The sequence below is a fragment of the Calypte anna genome, chromosome 10, assembly GCF_003957555.1.
Source record: "Calypte anna isolate BGI_N300 chromosome 10, bCalAnn1_v1.p, whole genome shotgun sequence".
Lineage (NCBI taxonomy): Eukaryota > Metazoa > Chordata > Aves > Apodiformes > Trochilidae > Calypte > Calypte anna.
This window is the reverse complement of record NC_044256.1, coordinates 14,237,839-14,264,587: the sequence shown is the minus strand read 5'-3', so window position 1 is coordinate 14,264,587 and position 26,749 is coordinate 14,237,839. Positions and strand designations below refer to the sequence as shown.

Sequence of the window (26,749 nt, the reverse complement as noted above, 5' to 3'; positions counted from 1 at the left end):
CCTGGGCTGGACTTCTTGTCCCACAGGACAGTGCTACTAATAATGTTCTAATAAATGCAGTCATGCAAAACTGTTCCAACTCCTGAACAATAGCAGCTCTTTTAAATTAGGAATTGTAATTTAATCGGACAAAGCACAAACAACAAGATCCTGCCATCTTCTAACCAGAGACACAGCTCCTGTCTGATCATGAATCCCCACGCACTTCTGAGAGCTAGATTTGAAACATGGAAGCCAGCGGTTAGACTAAAAAAATTCCAACACAAAGTCCTTGCAAACTCTGGAAGCCCCCCCATGGCCAGGTACCATGGGCACATCTCCCTCATCCCAGGAATGCAGAGGTTCCTCAGCCTCCAGACCCTTCCCCAGCAGCCCAGCACCAGGAGCTACATTAGACTCACTAAAAACAAGACAAAGGTTTTATTGATGGCCTAAAGAAACCAGTACCACAACTCTATCCACATGCACCAGCTATTTTTAAGGTGACCCACAGCAAAATTTCACACAAACAATAAGGGGGATGCTCGTGAACCCCCTTCCTTACCCTGACACCAGGGCTGCCTCAGGCTATGCACTGTGTCACTACCCTGCAGTGATGAAGGGATGAAGCCAAGGGCATGAGGAGCATTGGCTGGTGGACAGAGCCCTCCTTTCTTCTGGCAGGGACATTTTCCTCAGGTTTAAGAGCACAGTGGGGTCAAGAGCACTACTAAGTGCAACGGGATATGGAGAAGCACAAGTACTTGGACGTGAAGTCACTAATGTAGGGAATGACAGCTGCTTTATGGGGCAAGAGGATGAGAAGGTGATGCTGGGCACAAGGAAAGTTCAGTTCTGCTCCAGCACGGGGACAGGAGCAGTAATTTTAGTCACTTACACTTTTCTGTAGAGAACTACAACATCTGCTCTGGAAGCAGCCAGCCAGAGCCTGTAGGGTTTCCTCAACATCCAAATCTTTTGCAGGATGTTCACATCAGCACTTGGAGCTCAGAGGAGTTTCTATGAGAGGCAACCACAAGCCAGAAGGAAGGGAAAACTGGAGACAGAAGGACATTGGGGGGACCTCCAACACCTTCCACCTGCTAGCAGCTGAGCATTGAGGTCAGGGCTTTTTGCACAGATTCAAGACACAAACCCAGGCTTTGCTAGGACAGAGGAGACACAGAATGGAGTAGTAAGCCACACATAAATGGTACTCACATATCCTCATTAAATCCCCTAAAAGGATCTCATATGGGTTGACTCAGAAGGACGAGACTGTAAGGCAGAGAGAAGCCCCAGTGCAGACGAGTGTAAATCCACAAGTTCCTAATAAGTAAAGGGCACTGGGTACTGCTGGAGAAGAGTTGGGAGCTTTTGATTAGAGAAGAGTAAAAGAGAACTTCAGAGAAACAGCCGAGATCTGTGGGAGGGACTGAGGCCTGTAGAGGTGGGCACTAGGCAGCAGAGTGATGCTGTCACTGCTCACTGGGCTCCACATTTACATTGCCTGAAAATAATATTTGACACTTCTTCCCCTTATGCCTGGGGGAAGGGGAAAAAAAAAGAAAATTTTCTCTTCTCCACTACTAACAGCTTTACTTTTTTTACTTTTTTTCTTTAGCCAAATAGAATTGCAAGCGTTTATGGCTTTATTTTTATGCTGTTGTTGTTTCTGGCAAAAATCAGAATATAAAATGACCAAAAATAGAAATGCTGCATACTTTTTAGCTTCCCATGGCCAGGATGAACAAAACACATCAGACAAATAAAAAGAATCTACAGTGGCAAGGATATTTATCCTTCCCATCGTTTTTTTTAAGACCTATTAGAAACAGAGGTAAGGAAATCTATTTGTTAAAAAATGATTTTTGAAATGACCACAATGTTCCTGTTAAACTGCACTGCAATACAAGATAAAGACAATGTACTGAGAGAAAGAGTGCTGATGGCACTTTTATTGTGTGATTTGCCTTGGTTTTTTTCAAAGTACTTCTTTTTAGCCGATTACCATGTATTTACAGTTAGTGTAATTATATCTAATTACTTAATTAGCATGAATACATGTAATTACTAACTTCAAATATGTAATTATGTCAGGGCAGCCTGTAATAAATGCGGTTGAAAAAAAAAAACCCTCATTAGGACTCTATGGAAGGATGACTGCTCCACCCATGTGGAGAACGCATCCCAGTCCCCAGGCTGTGCCAGTCCTGGAAAACACAGCCAGCTCCAGGCATGTCTGGCAACATCCTCCACCAAAATCAAACCACTTCCCCCAACGTCTATCTTCACAGTGCTGGTGGGAACTGATCATCCACTGATGGGAGGCAGAAGGGGAATCTGCCCCCCCAAATGAATCTTTTATACAGGGGGTTGGATTTTTTTTTTTTCTCTGATTTGTGTCATTCTTGAGAAAACCTTTTTGGTCAGAGAAGAAATAGAAGGGAACAGAGCAACTGCAAAACTGTACTGTGACATTTGAATCAAGATTGAGAGATCATATCCAGGAACTAATCTCCAACTGATGCATTGTGCTGATAATAAATTACTACTATTAAAGTAAAACAATTTTCAAAAATGTTTCTTCTGAAACATTACCAGTCTTTCACCACAAAAACCTTCAGCTACTCATAATTACCCAATCTGCAAATTTGAATCCTGAATATCAGGAGATGGAGCTAAGGTTAAAAGTTGCTGTTACTGACAAGAAGCCTAAGTATGAAAATGATGTCCCTACCAAGAGCATCATGAACTTATTTCAAGCTGATGGACTCTTTTTTTCCACTAATCAGGAACTGTCCCTTATAAAAAGGTGATTTTTCCTCCCCATGACTGATAGCCATTTCCTGGACCTAAGTAAGGGTAGACTGGATCATGTTTTGTATTACTAAAACCCCTAACCACAGGTGGAAGTCATCTGGTCCTACACTTTATCTCTTCATCACACATTCTGTCCACAGTGCTTGCTCCAGAACAAATCCCATTCTTCTCATCTGTTTATTTCCAAATACAGAGAGAGAGGTGCAAACGTGGCAGAACCTGTGACTTCCTCCTGATGACATCCGCCAAGCAGATATGCCACTTGGTTTCTCTTCCATGTGCAAAAGATCAGGAGAAAAAGACTTTGTCAGCTTATTATTCTGAAATTTATTTCTTGGTGGACTGTCTTCATTGCCAAGCCCTTCACTTAACCCTCCAGGTAGGGCTGAGGGTGGCTGAAACACAGATTGGTTGCAAACTCTAGTGCTGCCCAGCGTGCCAGGGAAAAAATGGAAATGCCCAGTGCAAAAATGGGGAGAACATCTTAAAGACTTGATGCTTCCTTACAACAAAACAGGGTGATGATGCTGTTTCTTCCATGACTCTTTGAGAAGCTCTCAGCCAGGAAGGGAAAGAGGACCCTGAGCCAAGCTTGTCCCTCCGGCTTCTCTAAATCAGGCAGCAGCAGGAAGGGTGTAGGAGACAAGTGCAAAAATCCCTGAAAGTCAGAAGTGAGAGCTAACTCCTGCACCCTGCATCCCATCGACGAGAGGAAAGCACAACCAGGAACACCTCTCTTATCTTCTTGAGGACACATCCATGAGAAGAGCCCACAGGACAACATTGCCCAGCATGTGCCAGAGAGCCTGCAGCTCCACAGGAACTGCTCTCCATATTTCAGCTACAATTCCATTATGTGGAGCTAAGTGGCTGGGAATAAACATCCGTCATCCCTGCGTGATAAGCAATGCTTGCTGGTATAGAGGGTGACAGAAATCTATATCACATCAATGTACTATTAATACTGCATTAAGCACATAGAGTTTGCTCTCCTCATTGCAGCACCGTAATGGGTATCGGCATGTCCTCAGCCCAGGCAGCATCCAAGAGCACAGGGATGCTCACCAGAGGAAGGAAGGGGAAAAGCTTCAAGATGGAGAGAGAAATTGCTCGATGAAGATCTACAAGTGACAGCAAATGAAGACATGTTTGTGTCCAAGTTCTGCACAGGGGGAAAAAAACCCCTCCAGCATGAGAGCCAAGGGAAGTATGGGCACAACAAATATTCTTCAGCTCAAGTTATAGTTGAGCAGAACACATCCCATCAAACAAACCCCTTACAGCAAAAGGTCCCTAAAGCACAGTTAATTTAAAAAGTGAATTATGAAACTTTCCAGCCTCGAGCAAAGCCACCAGTGAAGTCAGAAGTTTCACCCAAGTGAAGTCCTGGGAACTAAAATACAAGGCACACCAAATCCAACCCTGCTGGAGGTTGTGAAGCCCAGGTTTTGCCCCATGACTGAAAGCAAATTGAAAACATAGAAGAGCTTTCAGCCTTCCATCATCCAGCTGTGCTTTGCCTTTTGTCAGCACCCACAGGGAACGTGGGGTTTGGGGTTCAGCCCTGTTGCCTTGCAGCTCTGGGGTACCACAGAACTCAGAATTAGAGATTTGCTGTGGATTTCCAAGCCACTTGTCACTAGTGCTGCATTTCTCCCCTGTGGCTCCTTCCACAAGAGACATGGCTCCAGATACCACCCCCAAGCATCTCTGTGAACTCTTCAGATCCTAATCAAATAGCCAGGTGAGGCCAAATCTGGCTGCGAGTGACTTTCCCTGCAACCCACAAGCACTGACAAGCCCCACAGGGCAAAGGCTCCGAGCACAACTTAATCCTTTGAGGTTTAAGCTCTGCCACAGCACAGCTGCACCAGCACCCACCCGTGGAAATGGTCAGAACACAGATGAAAGAGATTGAGAAAAGGGGAAAAAAAAATAAAGCTGGGAAGCCCCACCCCAAGCCATCAGGAGTTTGTAAATCAGTTTGAGATGAGGTTCTATAAGAAATGTAAAATGTATAATTAATGGCACAGAAAAACCACACTACATTCAGCTTCTCCGTTCCCGCCTAATCACCACCCTCCTCCTCCCCTCTCTACAAACAGACTCGATTTAGCACATTAAAATGAAAATCAAAGGGATGTTGGGCAATGTTCATTGAGTACGCCCCAGAGCTCCAGCAAGAGAAGCAGTGACAGCAGCTCAGACACCTGCTCTCACAGTGCTCCAAGGGACTGTCCCAGGGACACTTCCATGGGAACGGTGGCTGTGGCTCCCCTTCCCCTGACCAGAGGGGTGGTGGCCAATGGGCAGTGTGCTCCTGCCCAGCTGACAGAGTTTCTGCAGGTTGGGAGAGCAATCTCCTCCCTGTTTCCATGGACTGAGATGTCCCCTACGCTCATGAGTCAGCAGCAGCTAAGGAAGGAGCAGAGGTGACTCCAGTGCAGCACTCCCTGCTTCTGGCTGGACCACACAGATAGCACAAGGTTGCTACAATCCCCACAAAGTTGGGGTTTCTCCCTCCTTCCCTCCCACCCACCCCCCCCCCCTTTTTTTTTTCCAAAATTTTTATTTTATCCAGTTCTCCCTGGAACCAAGACACACCAAAAGGATGAGCAACAACAGGAAGGGAATGGTATCTGAACCTCCTGCATTGCTCAGCTCATATGTCAGGGCTGGTGAGAAGCCTGGGAGAGTTCAACTACAGGCTGTGAGCCACATGCTGGACAGGCCTGCACCTCCCAGAAAAGCATCCTTTACCCAATGCTTTTCTTTTACCCTCAGCATTCATGGACACAATACAGAGAGGACCAATTGATCACCATCTGCTAGTCTACTGAGCCCAGTTCACAGCCTGGATCTATTATAAGGAAGATGCAAAACCTTTACAGAAGCCCATGGAAACAAGACATCCAGTATCTAAGCCTTTATCTCCAGTTCTTCATCTCCATGCATCTGTCCCATGTACAGCAACATCCTGAGCTCCTCCCTGGCCTGGTGAGGATCCAAGGAGGCAGCCACATACTGGGAAACTGCTGGAGGAGAAAGGGGAGGCAGGTCCTTTCCCCAGACAGTCAGGGGTCATGTTTGTCCCCATGCTCCTGGATGGCTCTTGCTTAGACCTGGGATCTCATGCTCAGAGCCAATGAGGCAGAGCCCAGCCACTTTCATGACACTTTCAGGTAAGGGGAGGGGGGGGGGGAAGGTGACTGGTGGGTGGCAAAGGGAGGGTGAAGGGAGGTGAAGGTGAGGGTGGAAAGCCTTCTCTGGAAGCATCTACATGTATGTTGTGATTTCTGAGACCTGAGATTCATTATGGTTTCTGGACCATACCAAGACTCACTCTCCTCAAAAACCTCCTTCTCTTCTTCCCCATCTTCTTAAACTCTTCTTCCTCACCCTCCTTCCCTTGCCCCTCCCAGCCCATCCCCTGGTTCCCACGGGGTGTTCCATCCGGATCGGGCACTCACACGTGTCTGGCTTGTGGCAGTTGTGACCTTGTCGGAAGTACTGGGGGTTCTCGATGACAGGAATTCGGGTCATGCCGATCACCACCGTGTCTGGGCCAGCATCCAGGGACGAGGGTGTCGTGATGCCATGGTTGATGTGGTGGAGGGGACTGGCTGAATCTTCCTCTCCGCTGATCACTGCCACAGGACCTGCAAACACCAGACACATCTGTCAGGCACAACAAGGGAGACACAACCTCATCACTTGGGTAGGGATCACTGTGGGTTGGCAGTGGATCCCGGGACAGGATCCCTGTCCTAGCACCCCTGGCAGCTGGCCCATCCCCAGGCAGCTCACAGGGCAAGGAAGACACCTCAAGATTTCTTCCCTAGTTTTTGGGTACTAAGCTGACAATGCTGCAGGTGACCCCACAGCAGAGATGAGCACTGCACACAGCTGCACACAGTCCCCTCCCAGGGCTGTCACAAGGTAGAGCAGTCACTGTGGTGCCTGTATACCCTTTCATCAGCAGCCTGGCTGAATACATAACTGAGCTTAGACTGGAGAAACATCACTCCCAAAGAAAATATATTTTACCCCAAACAGATATTCATTTTATTTCTCTTGCCCAATGGGTCTGCCCATCCGGTTCCATCTCCTCCAGTTTCACTCAAGCACACACATGGAAACCTTCAGACAGACTGATACCTGCAGGGACTGTAAGATGCCACAGATGGCAACATCCCCCCTTACCCCAAAAAGCTCACAACACATTCAGACAGGCAAGGAAATGAGGCACAGTAGACACCCATCCAAGATGGGAGTAATGGGACTCTCTGACCCTTCCACAGTCTCTCTGGAATTTATTATTTGCTCTCACAGGGACAAGGACTCTCTGCACTGACCCCTCATGCAAGAGAGCCAAGGTCTGCTTCCCACACAGAGCTATTTCACAAGATTCAGGTGTTCCTTAATTTTTGGCTTAAGCTTTATTTTATTTTTAGACTTTCTAACTTCAGCATTTGCTACCAGCTGCCAAAGCCTAAGACCGCAGCAGACATAAGGCCCTAATCCATTACTACTCACTTACATCTTCCCTTCCCCATCCTAGGGTCCAACCTGCCAGTCAACATCACAACCTCTATCATGAGCCAAAACCCTTTCATCCACACTTCATTGTGGATTCATGCTATGTAAATACAGGATCCTGAGGAGCTAAGCAATATGGGGACTACACTGCCACATTCCATGAGGACCTCCCCTGGATATTCACATGGGAAGAATAACCAAACTCAACTAGAGATATTCTTTCTCTCCTGTACAGATGTTACCAGGGGCCATCAGAAACTCATGAAAAAATGTGCAGAGACACAGCATTGAGGCTCCAAACCTACTCAGAGAAACCTGTTTTCTACCTACGTTGCATAGAAAATACCTCTCTCCCATTGGTAATATACCTCTAATTGTACAGTTACTGTATTACTTAGCACTAGCAAAAAAAGAGGAGAGTTTTCAAGACATTTTACTCTCCAGACCTTCTGGGAGGACAGGGTGAACACTGGCTCTGTGCAGTCATTCTGCCTGCATTAATATAGTCTAAAGGCTGCTCATTTTTGGAGCTTCAAGAATCGTTCTTCCAGGAGGGACATAATAAAGTTATTGTGTAATTAGCAGCATCCTAGTAGCTGTGACAGGTGTTTTAGTCACAAGGAAAAAAAAAAATTCTCCATTATTGTGAATTCTTTCTGGCAGGTTCTGGCTTTTTTTTTTACGTTACTCTCTGGCCCCATGTGACATCCAGCTTTTGAGACACAAAAGCAAAATTCAGCTCTTGCCGCAAGATGCCTCTGTTGGGACATGATATTCCTCCAAACACAAAAAGCAAACAGGCAATTTCATTTTGAATGACTTTTGTTCTTTTATGATGACAAGTCTTTGCATGCAAACCAGGAGGACTAGGATTTGCATGGTGCTCACATCCTTTTGGCTGTACCCTGAGCTGCTGGCTGGTCCGGCTGTGGTAGGAAGAGGAGACCTCTGCATTTCAAAATGCAGTTCACAAAACAAGTCATAAAGATATCAGCTGGTATAGACTGGTATAAATAATCTGAAGAGGGACCATAAAGATTGCTCTTGCAGTGGAGTGGTGGGAGAGGCTGTTGAGGGCCTATTGGTTTTCCTAAGCATCCAAGGCATTGCTTTAAAGGAAGGTACCTAATCAGTGAGATGTAAAAGGCCTCTCTAGGGAATGATATGAAGTGTTTGCTGTCCTCTACTTTGAGAGCAAAAATCCCACCTCTGTAACAATGAGCAAAGTAGACATCTTCTACAGCATTAGTACTGGAGGGAGATGGTTGGTTTCAGGTTGGATGGAGCTTTGAGCATACTACTTGCTGTAGTAGATGGTGTTCCTGCCCAAGGTAGAGGGGTTGGAACTAGGTGATGTTTAAGGTGATATTTAAACTAGGCTATGATTCTGTAACCAACCATGGGATATATTCCTATGGCTGGCACAGACACTACTGGGGACTTCTCAGGGGCTCACAAAGCCATGCCAGCAAAAAGCCCCTTCCTGTCATCACACAGCACTTCCTCAATATTAAGAAACGTGGGTGACAGCAACGTCCCTCTGGCACAAACAGGTTAGAAGGACACGGCTACACCTAGAAGTGTAGGTCACAACCAAGAAGGTCAGGCACTTGTGAAACTAAGCACAGCAAGCATCCCTTCCCCCAGGTTGTGATGGCAGTTTCCTTGGCAACAAACAGATCCAGAGCCTGACCTTTATGCCCCGCAGGTTGTTTTCTGAACCTCATTTTTTAGGAGGACTTTATACATGTGTTATCCCAAATTTCATCCCCCAAACCTGCTTCAGATTCCTTGTGTAAGAGGCAACCATGTCTCATTTGATATACAGCTGTGCTCCCATACCCTAACAAACTGTGAGTCCTGTAAACAGATTCAGCCTCTTGGTCACCCAGCCCAAGATGATGCTGCCCAGTCTAGAAGTTTACAAGATCTACCAATCCTCAAAAGCCTTGGAGCCAAACTGTGATTCTCCATGACCATCTCAATACCTTCACGTTTCTGCACAAGTCAAAAACCCAAAGAATTCTCAAGGCAGCTGCAGCCTTGACAGCACAGGGTCAGTACACTACATATATTCCACACTTGCTATAATCAAGGGTCAGTTTACTGCCTCAGAATGATTTTCCAGGTCTTGAAAAAAAAACAAACAGAGAAGCATATTCTCCAGAGTTTGAAGGAACACACCCAACGCATGCAGTGCACTGGCTTTCAAGCTTTCAGAAAAGTTTTTGATGACAGCCACTGAGCTGGCAGGGATTGTAACATCATGGGCCAATTCATCCCAGTATCATTCACAGGGGATTAGAGACTTGATTTCCAGTTGAGGACTTCAAATTTCTCCTATTAACTTTTGAGGTGGAGAGGGAGGTAGTGAAATCTGGACGTTAAGCCCTACAACAGTCAAGTCTCTGTATCACTGTCATTCTTTCATTCCCATCTCCTCTGGTAGGCCACGGTGGAGATTCAGGTCCCTCTAACTATCAGCCAATCTGTCACCCCACAACCCTGAGACAAACTTTAAAATCATCACTGATATCAAGCAGTCACTGATCACTTTTATAGGTTTGACTATTGCTCTGACACTCAACATATGTACTGCCATTATCAGCTCCTGGGAATAAAGCAGCTACCTAGACTTCAACTTTTTTAATCTATCCTGGCAATTGCATGTATTTTTTTGCTGTTGAGTGGATAAACAGTTTAAGTTTCTGGTCTGTAATGCTGATGAATGACTTGCTTTGGAAGAATTCTCACCAGCTTCAGCAGTGTGTTTTCCAGGTAAGGTTAGAGGAAAAAGTGGACTAAAAATCTGTAATCTCTTTTTTTTTTAAGATTTAGGTTTACCTTCCACCTGCCAGAGAAACAGGCAGAGGGGAATGGAAAAGAAGCCAGGTTTGTACTATAGAAATGCAGACTAATAGTCCAGGGTAGCCTGGGGTAACTCATGTTATACCATCCTTTGATCTTAAAAGACAACATAAAATATTTTTGAGCACCTCTGAAACTTAAAATCTAAACAGTAGCTGGTTCTCTAAATAACTCTGCCTGTGCTATGGACAAACATACTGGGGATATTAGCTATTTGTTAATACTTTAAGAAACCTTTGTTCAGAGCATTAAATGTGTCATATCTGTACTCTGAAGGGCTTTATATGGTTCTTCTTCCATCCAAGCAGACAGCAGCATCCACACTGCCCACAAGGACAGAGTTCAGCTGTTCTCCATGCTAAGCCCATGCAGTTCTCCTGCCAGGGAAGCAATGTCAGCAGCAGTGATGGAGCCACAGAGCTGCAGGGAAAGGCTGGAGAGATATAAAAGATGCCCCAGGGCTACCTCTGGGTGAAGAGGTACTCCAGCCCCTGCTCCAGCCCAGCAGTACAGATGCTGTCATCCTTCCCCTTTGCAATGCCAGCAGGAGAGTCACCTCTGATGACCAGAAAATGCCCTCACCAAAGAGCACTGAGGCAGCTTGGAAACGTTGCTTTTGGAAACACTGCAAGGAGGTCCCTTCCATCACTCATCTCCTCTACAGCCAACTCCTCTTTCCCAAGAAAGATGCCTCATTAATACACCACCATCCTCAGCTTCATCTCTACCCTCTTTTCTCCTGGTCAGGCTGTGCTCCATCCATTCCAGCAATGTTCCAGCTCTTGCTTTACATCCATCCTGATCCTATTATCTCTGTGTTTGCAGTATATTGCCCCAAAATCTCTGTTTTGCAGAAAATATCCCATCGTTCTCTATTCAGCACCCTTCTCTGCAGCTAAACTGGAGTTGTGATTGGTGTTTTTCTTTATCTCCTTGTTTATCTGAAAGCTCTGTGAAATAGGATACACCTTTTAGTCCATGTCTGTGGATCACCTGGTTCATTCACAGTGTTACATGGACATCTTGTTACTTAAGAAAAATAAAGTAAGTAATAATAAATAGCTCAGGGAGCTCCTATTTGCATGATCATATCATATAATGGTAAATTATTTATCAAGGCTAAGAGCTATACTTTCTGAGAAAACATAGGCTCAGGAATATAGGGTACTTTAAAAATAATCACATATTAGAGAAGATAAGATAATAGTCACTTCATACACATCTGTAACATAATGAATGCTCCAAGGAAGAAAGGTGAAGAAACAACAAAAACTCCAGCTTGCTATTACAGTAACCCCTCTAAAGCAACAAAAATGATTGAAAGTGTAGCAAACATGACCTCCAAGGGAAAACTGACAGAATTATGCTTTGTGTGGTGAGAAGAGTGAAGGGACACGTGATAACAGCCTTCAAATATGTAAAAGGTTGCAGCAAAGAGAAATATAATAGCTGTTCTCTATGTCCACTGGGGATAACACATGAAATAATAGGTTTAAATTGCACTGAGGGAGATTAGGGTTTGAATGTTTTCACTAATGCCTAGCAGCACAGATGGTTGAGCACTGGACCAGATAACTCAGGGATGCTGTGGGGGCTCAGCCACAGCCAAGCTGGGGAGGGAAATGTTAAAGAAACTTCTTTCAAGGATGGTTTAGCTACAGAGCCTGACTCAGAACCCCCCAAGGCTACAGCACTTTTCACCAAACAGCCCAAAGCAAAGAGGCTCTTCCCTGTTTGCTACTTCCAAACTAACTCCAAATAGGGATCACACCAGCACTGCAGATCAGGTTTGGGCAGCATCTGATGGCAACACTGTGGATGCAGCACTGGAACAGGATGGAGATGTGGTCTCTCCAATGTGGTTTCAGAAAGGACAAATCCACTCAGAGAGTTGGGGTTGTTCAGCCTGGAGAAGAGAAGGCTGTGGGGAGAACTTATGGTGCCCTTCCAGTACCTGAAGGGGAACCTACAAGAAAGCTGGAGATAGACTTTTTGCAAGAGCATGTAGTGATAGGACAAAGGGGAATGGTTTTAAGCTCAAGGAGGGTAAATTTAGATTAGATATTTGGAAGAAATTCTTTACTGTGCGGGTGGCAAGGCCAAGTTGCCCAGAGAAGTTGTGACTGTCCCACCACTGGAAGTGTTCCAGGTAGGATGGGGCTTTGAGCAACCTGGTCTAGTGCGAGGTGTCCCTGCCAATACAGGGGGTTGAAATTAGACAATATTTAAAGTCCCTTACTACCCAAACAATACCATGATCCACATCCCAGGCCACATGCTAAGGACAGAAACCAAGTTTGCTGAAAGGGGAGCAATGAGGCGAGTGCTCAGGGCTGTGGGACAATCCCCCTCCCACCACCTATGCCTCTGGGAGCTTTCACTCAGAGCATAATTTTTTGATCAAAAATGATCACTGCAAGAGCTAATTGTGCCATCCACATTTGTCTGTGTAATATAAAGGAGCCATATAATTAACCTACTTAATTAGGAACTGTATATGACCCATAACTGGGAAAAAAAAATGTGCTCCTAGTAAAGTGGGTCATCATGCATTGTATAGCAAGTGCTGAAGCAAACCTCATTAAACTCTTATGTATATTATATATAAAATCCCCTCCTCCTCTTGACTTCAAAACTCTGTTAGAGCTTCTGTATTTCCCTGATTTTAATCTTAAATGCTGTTCTTCAAAGGGTAATATCACCTACTTGCAAGAAGATAATTCCAAGGCAGGATCTCTCAGCCTAGCTTTACAACTCTGAGTGATACATGAACACATGCACGTTTATTTTTAATGCAGAGAGAAAACTAACCCCAAACTTCAGCTTGTCAAGAAAACAAACAAAAATGTTTTTAAAAAATCCCAACCTTTTGCTGGAGCTGAAATCAAACCATCCCCCAGGGCTGATCTCTGCACCAGCAAGGAAGAAAACTGAAGCTCATAAAACAATAAGCAAAAGCACAACCAATACAATTAAAAATCTAGCCATGCTCAGAGCAAGATTGCATTTACTGTCTCATAAAGAGAGCCTCATCCTGTCAGGCAAACAAAAGGAAATCAATTTCTTAATTTTTATTGGCAGATGTGGGCACGGGGCCAAGCCAGAGCTGGGTGCCTACACAGAACATGTGTGGAGCCAGCCTGCCATGGGCTCCAGCCTGTCCCCTGCCCTCTTGCAGTGGGAAACAGCCACTTCTCCTCATCCCCAGGGCTGCCAAGCCCAGGCACGGAGTGGTTCAGCATGTTGTGCCTCTTCCCCTCAGCCAGAGCAGATCCCTCAGCTTGTACTCAGTGCTGGGCTTTAACCAGAGACATTCCCCCTCTAATTCCAGTTGTGTGCTTGCTTTGCCAACACTACCCCGATCTACCACCTCAGTCAGGTCCAAGCAGGTTCTCTCCCACCTACAGCTCAGTTCTGTCTCTCTGCCCCAAATTCATTCTGGATTCTCCCCACATCCTTGTACAACCCTTACAAAATGCTGTGGGAGATGGAGGACATCACTGGAGAAGCTTGCCCAACCAGCATGGTTCTTGCTTGAACATCTCTGTGACTGGGTGCAGAGCCTGCAAAGGTGCCAACTCCTCCTCTGCCATGGCCCACGGGGTGCAAACTCTACCATCAGATTCTTGGGGAAACAGCATATACAAAAAGTCCATCTTCTTGAGCTTTGCATTCAAATAAAGACTCCAAGAACATAAATCTAAGCCCTCAAAGGCAACCTACTCCAAACCCTTAGTCTCAAGCCCCACCAGAAGCAAAGGGGAAAATGGCCAAGCAGCCATCCAGGGGTGTGGAGCCCTGACCATCTTGAGGAGGTGAAGATGCCACTGATCTTTGGAGTGGAGAGGAGCAAGGGGAAGACCTGGGGGCCCTGCACCCATTGCTACTCAGGTTGGGCACGTGGCTCTTCCCCCACCCTGCTGTCACTTTCCACCCTCTTCTAAATTGCAGATACATTACCATATAAAAAAGGGCTGTCAGATCCACTGTCAGTGGGTGATCTTCAAAGCACTTTCCTTCCTGATGAAACTACCCTGCCAGAATGCTGCTCTTTACAAAAGACCCTTTCCCTCTTTGCATACTGACATTTCCTTCTCTCTCTGATTTTTTCAGGTGTTTGCAGGGGGAGAAGGCAGCTCTCACTGCAAAAGGGCAGAGGGACCACAGCAGCCTTGTGCATCCTTGCCCATCCCAGCCTTCAGCCACCCTAGTAGTCCCATTATGGAGCATCACTCCAACCTCATCGGAGGTAGAAGATATCCCCAAACCTCTCCCATTCCTCCCTTGTCCTTTCCTTCTCCTCCTTTCTCAGGTTTATTTATTGAGTTTAGACACGAATTCTATAAGCACTCACACTCAGGAATGGAAACATTAAGATCAAATCGTATAAAATATAAAGTCAATGCATATGACAGCACAAACACATAAATCCAGCAGAACAAGCAACAGAAAATGCTTACAGTAAAAAAGACGAGACAATCTGATAATTAAAAAGGGAAGGGATCTGACAAGCCAGGGCCATGCATGACAGCAAAGCCAGCCAGCACTCATGGGAAGGCAAAGCAGGAATTTTAACATCCAGACTTAAAGCTCCTGGCTCAGCAGTACCAAATCTCTTCAACACAGAAAGCACATAACCAGGAAAGGGACTGCAAATAGGACATGGCAACAACCAGGAAAACATTTTGGAACCTGCAATATGAGGATCTGTTGACTTTTCAAGTTATTGACAAAGCCCACATCTTCCACAGGGGATAGATACAGCAGGGAGGAAGATGGCATTTCATCTGGTGGTGCCAGCACTGGCATTGAGACCAAACCCAATCACCTTTTACCATTCCATCTCCCCCAGCCTCATCCTATTTTCAGGTCACAAGCTGAATTTTCCCACTGCCAGGCATGCATGCTTCCCAAGGGAAGTGAGGAGCCAGCTGGGGTCCAACACATCCATCCCTGCAAGATGGCATCTTGGCATGGCAAAGCCAGCACCAGCAGCCTCCACCACAAAGAAACACAGGAGAAAAAGCCAGAATGAGATGGGGTGAGCAACTGAAGGATGGGAAGCTGTTGGGTACCAGACACATAATAAGACAGCAACACAAAGCCCTCACTGCTTTACTTCCCCATCGTTCCCATCCATATTTATGGAATAGGCTCCATTTGAAGCCAAAACCTCATTTTCTTCCCCCAGGTATTCATACTCTCACTGCACCTAGACCCCAGCTCCAGAGCTGGGCACTATCCTGCCTGCCCCAAGTCCTTCATTTTGCCTTTTTTTTCCCCCATCTTTCCTTTTGACTAGAGATTTGCATCTTGTTTTTTTTTCCCAAACCAAGCCCCCACTCTGTCATCTTGGGCACACCCTGAACTCCAGAGAGGTTCAGGCTTTGCAAGGTGAGAGGCAGGGAGAGGCTTCAGTGGCACCTATTAATCTCTTGTTTCTCTCACTCCTATCACAGACACACCATAAAAATGATATAAGCTTTTCATTCAAAGGGAGTGGGGAAGAGCACGGGGCCGATTGATTTCCAGTATGTCTGCTCTTTACCTCCAGGTATAAATACAACAGCAAAATCAATCGGAATAACATCATATCAACTTTCTAATCTCTTCTGCTCACAAGACAGGTTTTATATACTGTGGTCTTTCCTATAGCTTGTATACAGGAGGCCCCAGCACCTTCACACCTCCCAGCCTGCCAGTGTGCATCCAGTTTCTTGCTCCCAGCCCCTACAGTGGAAAGCTCTGGGATCTGTAGATTCAAACCAGCCCTTTTCCTACTCCATACACAGAGATGACTCCCAAAGGAGGGCACCTCTTCCTGTGAGAACACCCTTGCTGAGCACTGGGTCACATCAGCTCTTGCTAAAAGGGAGATGCTCATTTCCTCACAAACCCTTCTCCAGTTGTGGTTTGCTGAGGGCTGACGGGCATCCACTCATCCTCAGATCTTCTGTCAAGCACACTGAGGGAGAAAGCCCCACTGACACTGGCAAGGCAACAGCATCATCTGTGTTCCTCACACCCTCAGGACTCCATAAGGGGTCCCCTCACACCCAGGGGTTCACATGTGGCCCTGATGGCATTTCATCTCATGAGCATCCAGCACCCAGGGACCCAGTGACCCCACACAAATTCCCAAACTCAGAGCAGGGCTGCCTGCTCAGCACTGAGCACACGTTTCCTTTCTGCATTTCCAATTTATCATCAGCCCAAGGCTTTTATCCCTTCCTGTTGGCCTCCAGCCACCACAGAGTGTGTGACTGTGACAAACTGATAAACATTCTTCCCCAAGTCCTTGCTCAAGTGAACATGCAAACACAGCAGGAGGCTGGAGAAAGGGCTGCCTGGCGAGGAGTCAAGAGGTCAATCTTCTGCAAACTCCAGCTCAGCACTGAGGTGATGCTCTCCTTCACTCAAACCAGACCTTGACTCAACAGCTGCAATATGGAGAGGAAAGCAGAGATGGTTCAAGACATGCCTCAGTCTTACCCTTAATTTAGCCAGCAGAGAACCCACACATGGTGAGCACTAAGGCTGCAGCAACTTCAGAGCTGTGGTCTGAGCTGGGTTCAAGCTTTGGGACATTTAGTACAAAGAGGCCACAGTGATGTCTCAGCAAGGAGCTTCACTGGCAGCTCCACCACCGGCATGTCCAGCCTGCTGCTGGATTGTTGACCTCAGCCAAGAGCACGATGCTGCAGGAACCTGTGTCTGTGCTGCGAAATACCCCAAACAGTAAGAACCAGTGAAGCTCAGAGGCCACAGCTGAAACCACAACTGCCTTCCTGCCTCTGTGTTTCCCTGCAGTGCAAGCTTGTAGCACACACATCCCACTGCTCAGGACCCTTGCTCACTAAGGGCAAATGTGGGCCATGTTCCTCATTATCTCCTTGCCCGGGTCCCTCATCCACCTCCATCCCCCACCACTTCCCTGCCCATGCTTTGGCTGCTGCAAGATCAGTCTTGGGTCATCTTGATCTACTTGGAAAGCTTAGCAGCCATGAAAGCAAACTGCTCGTCCTCTGGCTCCAATCTCTTACTGAAATTAGTGCCAATGGAAGTGTCACTATCAATTTCATAATGTTATTGGATGGATGGAAAACTGGGCCAAGTCCCATATTCCTGACGGGCCATCAAAGGGGTGGGGATTATGGGTAAGGAGACAGGCAGCCCTGGCAGGAAAGGCAAAGGCTCCAGATCAATTAGCCTGACAGGGCTATCTTCCAGCCACATCACTCCGTGCTGACACCAGCCCCTTCTCCTCAGAGCCCAGCTGCCCCAGTCCTGAGGTTTATTTTCCCCAGCAGTAACCAGAGCCTCTTTGAGCCCTGATCACTGTGCGTCCCTTTTCCAAATATCCAATTTATGAGACTCCCGAGACACTGAGGGATTTTGCTGTCATTACAGGACATTAATTTTCAGGCCTTCTTATTTTGGTTTAATATTCTGTCAAGATAAAAAAAAAATATCACACATTAAAAAAAAAATTAATAAATGTCTTGCTCTGTGCATTGCTCAGAGGTTTCAAATGGAAGGAGTGCTCTAAATGTAAAATACCTGGCACAACACATGGTTTCTCTTTGCTCTGTGTTTTTCTTCTTGGGTTTTTTTTTTTTCAAGATCCTGCTAAACTAAGGTTCTAACTAAACTGGTCAGTACCACCATCTGGTTCCCATGCAGTAATTAATAGTGCTGGTAATTTTTCTAACAAAAATAGGTTTTGCTTGTTGCTTTTTTTTGATCAACTTTTGACCTTTTTGGTTTTAAATAGAACTTTAAAGAAAAAATATCAAGCAGCCATTGAGGCTGCAGACACCAATGAACTGGGTTCACTTCCAGCAGACATCCCATGTGCCCAGTCCCTACCAGCAAATGAGTGACTGCATTGTCTCAGGGTGCAAATTCATAGAACCAAATTTAAAATCAGACCCATTATGTTTACTTTGAAGCCACAAGATAAATCCTTACATGGTCAAAAAATAATAAAAGATCCTTGCAACCAGAGTCTGGCTCAGTTCATGCATGAGAGCAATGAAAATTTAAAACTTCTGCCTCTCAGAAAGTCAATTTTTTTTTTTTCCTCCCCAGCCCTCCTTGAGATGATCTCCAGCAGTGATATCAGTCTCTCAGATTTATTCTATCCCAAGATAAATAGTGTGTTGCTTACAGAATCAAAATATATTTACTTGTATAATGGTTTAAATCCTGAATCTACTCCTGCAATATTATGAGACTTTTCTGGAATATGAAGTCCATGTCAGAAATATCCACAAACAAATAAACAAATCCTTCTTCCTTCATGCTGAGCAATTGCAAAAGGAAGCAGGGCCAGGGCTTGGGCAGCCCTAGTGCTCCCTCCAGCCCATGATGGTCACATCAATAACAGTGCTGGAGGTGTCAAGCTTTGCTGCAAATCCAGGGATCAACATTTTTTAAAGAGAAAATCATGAAAGAAATGAGGTTCTGCAGGTTTTCAATGGCCTGTTGTAGACTTACAGGGTAAGAGGGAAGCCCTTGACATTCTCAATGAAGAACTTACTGGAAAGGGACCAATTATTTTTGGATCAACTGATACCAACTGCAGCATGGAAACGCTGTTGTCACACCTCACTCCAAAATTTAGAGTCTTTGGTCATAAAGGTAGTGGTTTTGCTTGAAAGTCACAGAAGTGGCCCCTAGAGAAAGGCTCTGAAATCACAGCTTTCTGGGAGCTGACAGCTCATTTGCAATGAGTATCAGCATCACCGTCTTGCTGGGACCCTCATCAAGTTTCAGAGGGGTCCTGTGAACAGGGAGATAAAACAAGCAGAGGATAACAGGTTGGGAGATGTGAAGGGGGACAGAAAACAACATCTCACTTGGAGAACCCGCTGCATTGCTGATCCACCAGCCCAAACAACCCCTTTAATAAATTAGAAAGCTATTCATTGAAATGGCTTCCTCTGTCCCCACGCTGCCAGTTAATCTGTAATTCAGATAGATCAGTTAGAAGGCAAGAGTCCAGCATATAAAATGATTAATTCCTCCAAGGCCTGAGGAAATTTCCCTTTCTAAACAGCTCAGCATCCTCCCCTCCCCACCGGTGAGCTCCATGCACGGACGAGGCTCCCACCGGAGGTCAGCGGCAATGCCGTTTGCATTTCAATGCCCGCGCTACCAAACGCATCGCCTGTCACCGCCTCGCTGGGTGACGGTCCCAGGCGGGGGGCTCTGTCACAGCCCTTGCAAGGAGTTTACTTTGAACACCCTCCCCCCAGCACCCCCCTCCCCCAAAGCACCTTCCCCCTCTGCAAGTCCTCCAGCACCCAGCTAGAAGCGCTCAGACACTCGCCACCCGGTCAGCCAGACACGGAAGGTTTTTGAGATGAGAGTTTTTATGCAGTAAGAGGATAAATTGTCAGATAAAGCAGGCTGGCTTGCAGAAATGCAGCATCTACTGATTCCAGCTGAGAAATGAGCAGCTGGGGCCCAAACTCAAGTGTGGAGGTTGAAACGCATCGCATATCACAGCTCCCCCGTGGGAATGACCCTCGGCTCCACCTCTCTCCTTCACAGCATCAGGAGCTAACCAGGGAGCTGGGCTCTGCCTGGAAGACACCAGTGAAGGAGCCATACAAGGATAATATCTTCAGAAAATGAATGGTGGGAGTGAAGCAGGCAGGTATGCTACAGCTGGTAGCCAGGGAATGGGGGCAAGCTGCATGAAGCTCTGTGTAAGACCAGAGACAACTGAAAATGGTGCCAGCCTTGGGACCTGCAGAATCAAAACTAAATTTGTCCTATAGCCCAGGAGAGAGGCACTAAGAAGGGGGCAGTCTTACTAAGAAGTATTTGTGAAAGGATGCAGGACAATGGGCATCAAAACGGTTGTCCCAGGCGTGGCTGACACAGGCAATGGCCTGACAATATGAAGGGACATTAAGGCAGGATCTTCAGACTGTCTTTTTTTTTTTATTTATTCTGTTGGTTCTTGCAGCTTCAGCTGCCAGCTTTTAAAGCATGAGAGTGTAAGAGCCATCACCAGCCAAATCCCTGTCTTCTTACATGTATTTCACATCCTACCCCCAAGCTACTTCATCAGCAACCTGAAGGCAGGTGGGAGGAGGGAAGCTGCCTGGCATTTGCATGTGAGCCACGAGAGCAGACAAAGATGGGGTGTTCAGCATTTGCCTCCATGACTAAGCACTGTCTTTCCTTTCCCCCACACCTCTTGACCCCAAAACACAGCCCTTGCTTGATGGCTTTGTAGCTCACGACAAGAGACACGAAAACACATCCCTGCTGGGAAGCCAGACCTAAAGATGTGTGGAGGTCGTGCAGCTTCTCCATCTGCACTGTCAAGAGAGAGGGAAGGAGAGTGTGGGATAAACAGCATCCTCACCCACAGCGTGGTGACGAGTTAAAAACAAAGGCGGGGGGGGAAACAAAACAAAAAACAAAAGAAAATAAGAAGAAAGCTTGCACAAGGCTGGTGGCTTGGCCATTGGGAGCAGCACGAGTCTGCTGAGCATCAGGCCAAGCACCTCTTGCACAAAGCTTATTTCAGGCTGCCAGAGCATCCTGCAGCAGACCCTACCAAAGCCATTCCTGAATTCCCCTGCCTGGAGGCATCTATGGGACTGGTAGCACCCTACGCACCACAGTTTGAGTGTGCAGAGCTGCAGCAGGAAAGAAGCACAAGGCAGGGAGAGCTGCAGTCACAGAGGCACCTGGACCACAACCAAGCCCTTTCTAGAAGCAGCTATCAAGCCTCTGCAGAAGTAGTGGAACGGAGCCACTTTTCATCCTACCTCTCAAGGAAATCATCACTGTTACACAGACACATTTATGTCTCCAGAGCCTTTTAACTACAGCTCTTTAGGGCTGAGTGGGTTGACATAAGTCTATTTACAGGGGGGAGATGGCTTGGCTGGGCAGGGACAACTGTCACCAACTCAGTGGCTGGGGAGGGATCACAAAACAAGATTGCCAATGGGGGAAGTCCTAGGCAATGCCAAAGAAGCATCTCCTGGGAGATCCATTCACAGTCCCATAGTACGAAAACATCCAGGCCAATTTCTCATCTAGTTCTTCTAGAAGTTCCTTTCAGAGAAAATTAAAATAGCAACGTATGGGGGCAGTATGTTTTCCTTTGGTTTTGTGCTCCACCCATCGAGGGGACCACCACTCCAAGAAGGATGGCTGCACGTGCACGTCAGCCACAGCAGGGCAATGCAGATCAGCATAAGGCTGTCTCGTCCCCAACACCCCCAACTCTCCAGGTATCCCCTAAGCAATGCCAGGATCCAAGCATGGGGCAAACAAAAGCACAGGAACACAGCTTGGCCATCGGTCCCTTGGACACCTTGCCAAGTCCGTGTCCAGAGCAGAAGGAGGCAGGAAGCTCTTACCATGGGACCCTTGAATGGCATCACAGAGCCCTCTCTGAGCTTGGCAGAGTCAGCTGCGGGGCTGCTATATCATATCTGCCATCTGCTTGTTTGCCTTCTAATCCTCTTCTCCTTCTGGCTATGCTCAGAGGCTCCTACCTGTTCTCCGAAAGCTTTGCTCTGTTCTCAGTAAACAAACCACAGGCAGGGATGAGAGTGGGGAGGGGGAAGACAGGGGATGGTGGGGGAGGAGAGGAGGGAGAATCAAAATTTAATTAAAGATACTTTTGCTTCAGGGCCTCTGAAAATTACAAACTCATAAATCTCTTAGTAAATGCCCTGAGCGGTTGCTATGCCAGGCCGCCTACCAGTCCCATCAGGAGGGCCATAAAGCACACAGCTCACCGGCTCCCTCCCTCCCTCCATCTCTACCCTGCAACATCAGGCAACCTTGAGCAGCCTGTCAGGCCCATGACAAGTGTTTCTGCAACCAGGAGCCATCAATCTGCAGCCCTGTTAGTGGTGTGGTGCAGGGAGCTGCTCGTTTCATTTGTAGTCGTGGCACCACAAAAGGTGGGAGAAGGGTGGGTTAGGGGGAGGTAAGTCATGGCAAGATGGGACCAGAAGACCCTCAAGACATATCCCTGGAAACACTGAGTACTGCCAAAGCATATTTGTTAGTGAGAATGGCCAAAGAGCAGACATAAACCAAGATATAGATCCAGAGGGACTTCTGCTGGCTGGGTCCCACCTGAGAGCCCTACAGAGAAAAACCATCCCCTGATTATTCTGCAATGAATCAGCCCATATTTTCCTCTGTGGCTGAGGTGGATCTTCACCAGAGAATGCATCCATGCTGTCCAGCCCCAATGTACTTCTCACAAGGATGACACATAAAGACAGCCAGCATCTTCCACCTAACAGCAGCAAAAACAAGCTGCTTCACCATGCTTGGCATTCGGCACGCAGTGAGGAACAGACTGAACGTCCAGCACGTGGGGGTGTTGTACAGCTCTGCTATATTTAACAGAGCTCTTGGTACAGTCTCTGGTAGTGCTATGAAACAACACATCTTTGCCAGTATCCTGCCATGGGAAGGCTTGGGAAGGAGGAATCTGGGGTATTTTTCACCTTTTACTCACAACTGGTCACAATTTTGAAGGTGGGAGTAAAGTCTGTTCTTGGTAGCTTGGTCAAGTCTTGAACTTTTTCTTCTAACAAGCAGGTGGTTGGTAAAATGGTAACAAAATCTTGCTGACTTTCCTTTAAAGTGGGCATCAGTGGGTGAGGATGGAAAGTTTTTTTGCACAAGAAGAGACTGATATATAATAAAACCATTTGCTGAGCTAACTTCTTGGCTAAATTGCAACCAGAAAAACAGAGGTAAAGAGAAGCTTTCAGAACCACTCACACCACCACAGGTTACACTTTGAACCAAACGAGCTATTGGCCCATCTGGTATCACGTTTTCATAAGATCGAGTAAAGTGGGAAAGACCAGTGTTGGTTGTACCTGGAAACAAGATAGAGTAAAAAATTCCTTGCTAGAAAGGAGAAAAAACTGCTTTGAAAAAGCATCACCCACACCAACCTTTACCATTTCTAGAACCAAGCTGAATGGCCAGGTCTTTCTAGGAAATCACAAAAATCTCACATTGCTCCATTTAAGCAATTACTACACTTGTGCTTCAGGTGATGAATAGATGCATAAAAGGTGAAAACTGAGGCAGGCAAATATGTAACAGGAAAGCTTTGGGAGCCAGCCAGTTCCCCAGACCTTCTCAGCCAAGATCTCCACAGTCTGGTTTGAAGCACCCAGGGCAAATATAGACTAATGGAATCAAATTCTGAACAGCCTATAGAAGGAAGGGTGTCAACAGTCCATTCGTTTTGCATTTCTAGACCATCTGCTAAAGAATGAAACCCTGCTAGGCAGAGAAGGCAGCACAACAGCTGCCATCACCATCCTGCAGGTACCCAAATTCTGGAGGCACAGCTCAGCTCCCCTCATCCTGATGGATCAAGAACACATATGAGCAGAATGGGAGACAGGTACAAGTCGGGCTGTTTTCACAAATGGATTTTCCTGACTTAATATTAAGCTCTCTCTTCCAAGGCTGCTCTCCAAATTGGAGATGCAATGCTTGAAAAGCTAAAGAGCATGGAGAGTAGAAATCAAGCCTTCCTGATAAAAAGTATCAGCTCACCATGCAAATGACTGCTCTGCCAGGAGCATCAGAGTAGGGGACAAACAGTTCTGAGCAGCACCAGGGCAACATTACCAGTGTTCATCACTCTCCTGTTCTACAAGAGCATCCTGATATCATCCATACCTACAGACTGTTGTACCCCCATCTATCTACATAATTATTTACAGTATCCATTTTTGCACAAGGATTTATCTACAGCACTTATTTATCTAAGCAGGGCCTCCTTGTTCTATTTATCTTTCTACAAAGCTGCAATATTTGTGTCTCTTAAGACAACAGCCCTCCATTTTTCCCAAAATTTCCCAAAATAGGGCAGTTCCCAGGGGACAGGGCTCCTTCCTCCTGTGTCCTCACTGCAGTTCAGGGGGGGTGGCATGGAGGTGGTGGGATGGGATGGAGAGGAGGTGTGTACCCAGAGGGCAGCAGTGGCTGGGGGAAGGTGGGCAGGGAAGGAGGACACATCCCTGCGTGCACAAGGTTGCACGTGACAGCAGCCAGGCAGGGTTCAAGCTTAGACATGTGGAATATGCTGCCATGGGGTATTTCTTTTTTGCTGTAAGCCGGGATGGCAGCTGACCCAGCTTTCTCCTTCTACCTGCCTAGTTGAATCTCTCTCTTTCCACGGCAACTCCACATGCAGAAACACACAAACCTGGTAGTGCTGTGCTCTCGCCCACACTCGGATGACTTTGCTGGGGATGACCATGCCTGGTACCTCTCAAGGTTGAGCCCCTGCTTTTTCCTACAGGCATGCTCACAGCTCATATCCTCACTGCTCCTTAAGCAGGCAGCAAGGGCAGCAAGGGCAGACCCTTGCAGAGTCAGCAGCAGAGAACAGCCCCCTCAGCAGCATGAGCAATGAGCCCCCTCAGATCCCACCGAGGAAGGAGGTGGTGCTCAGACTTCTGCATCCCTCATGCTCCTTTACCTGTGGCATTGCCTTCTGCTTTTTTCCCCTTGAAGAGTGAAAAAAAAGGCAAACAAGAGCTTATAAATTATCAATTCTTGATTGATTCTGCTGAGAAAAGCACATAAAACAACAACACAACAGAGAAGAAGGAGAATAATTTAGCATTTCTAGTGGGGAATGGTGATGCTGCTGAGACAGCTTTAGGTAAGTAGAGCACTCCTGAGCCACCCAGCAGGATCTCTCCACTCCAGTCTCTTACTCCTGCCTTTCAAAAACAGACTAGCAAAGCCATAACCTTTTTGCAGCAGTGGTCTTAAACCACAGAACACCATATTTTCACTAGCAGGATGGTCCCCTTCCAACTCAGTCATCTGGCAGTACATACACCTGAAGGCAGCTCCATGCACAGAGGCTTCCACCAACAAGATCCCAGACAGAGGGTCCAGGAGTAACCCACAACCTGGGAGCCTACCCAGAGCAGAGCATATCTTCTGCATAAAAAAACTACAATTTCCACCCCAAAAGCTGCATCACAAGCTAGGTGAAGCTATTAAGAACAGGTGTTAAAGCAATCTGCATTAATTAGTTGGGTTATGGTTGGACTCCATGATCTTAAAGGTCTTTCCCAACCAGAAAGACACTCTGAACAACTTGACACTGCAAATGGTTCATGCTGCTGCAGTTTCCCCATTCACACATAGCTCCATCCTAGCAGAAAGTTTGGAGCTCTTTTCCATCTGTAGAATCCTTAAAAAAAAAAAAAAAAAGTTCTGCCAAGCATTCACAGCTCTAGAGATTCTCTGGCGTCACATGCAAACTTTCTTATCTGAGTCTGTGTGGGAAATGCCAGTCTTTCCCCAAAAATTAGATACAGCAGCACCTCCCTGTCTACTAAAAGGCTGCACATGTCATGGTTCAACTGTTTCATCGAGACTAAAAGTAATACTATGCAACATTACTTAGCCATACATGCATCTTTTATCTTCTGTTTATGGAATTAGTATGATATTGTACCTAACATACTTTCCAAAGTAGCTGATAAAACCACCCAGGGATTAACTATCTGAAAATTCAGAGGCAGGAAAGAACAAAACAAACCACCCCACATCCCTCAAAGAGCTGATATCTGCAGACTGAGACATCCAGAGCTCTGCAGACCACCAGCTGAAACCCAGGGCTAGACCAGAAGCTAAATGTGCAGTACAGAAGCAATTCCCTGTGTCTTAAGCCAGACAGACACCACATACGGGTACAGCAGCAACAGGATTGGGTTTGATGTGTTTGGGGGGGTTTCTAGATACATTCACTTCTTCCCATTCTTTCTATTCTGTAGCCTTTGACCACAGGAGCCCACTGCACTAAGAGATACGCCAGCCTGGTAGCTGGATCCAGAACTCAGGGGAATATGACTTGGCAAAGATGTTTGTGTATGTCTGTCTCAGCATTAGATTTCAAACTGTCTCGAGTCTTTACTTTGGTTTGATTCTGAATAAATGAGCATTTTCCACGCTGTATAAACCTGCTTTGCTTCTCTTCCTGACTTTTACACAAAGCGGTTTCATTTTTGTCCACACAGCAAAAAAATAAATAAAAAGAATATATCTGTATTATTTAGAAATACAGAAGATGCTGAGGAGGTGGTGGCTCATGGATGAGAAAATATATTCCTTTGCTGCTGTAGTAATGATCTGATTAAGATCCAATCCTACCACATCCTTCATGTGCTAAGTCATCTTTACAGAGCTGAAGTTGCCTGAGGGTGAGGGATGGAGGGAGGGGGGCAGGAGTGGGGGGGCTCTGGTACAATGCGGCACCACCAGGATTGTGCATTTGCCCTCTGGTCACCTCAAAACCAGAGAAAATTTCCTCAGGCACTGAAGCACCTTTTGGGGGAATTTTGGCAGCTATGTCTTTTTAAAACTACAGTTTCATCCCTCCAAAATAATTTATGTGCATATTTGGATCCTCTGCGTGAGCTGGAAATCCATCCATCCTTTTTCGGTCTGTTATTTTTCCCTCTCCCCCAGACTTACCACCTTCCTTGCAAAG

At 46.4% G+C, this 26,749-nt stretch overlaps 1 protein-coding gene across 6 annotated transcripts in view; it reads right to left on the bottom strand.

Moving 5' to 3' along the window:
- Nucleotides 1–26,749, bottom strand: part of NTRK3 (neurotrophic receptor tyrosine kinase 3) — a 204,930-nt gene that overhangs the window by 85,491 nt on the left and 92,690 nt on the right. For 5 of the 6 annotated variants that reach the window (XM_030456762.1, XM_008491959.2, XM_008491958.2 and 2 more), the window contains one exon: nt 6,273–6,461. In XM_030456762.1, the coding sequence (XP_030312622.1) occupies nt 6,273–6,461 (189 nt within the window). Of the gene's footprint in view, nt 1–2,778; nt 2,805–3,970; nt 3,987–6,272; nt 6,462–26,749 lie in introns of all 6 variants that reach the window. The other variant, XM_030456761.1, reaches the window with a different exon arrangement.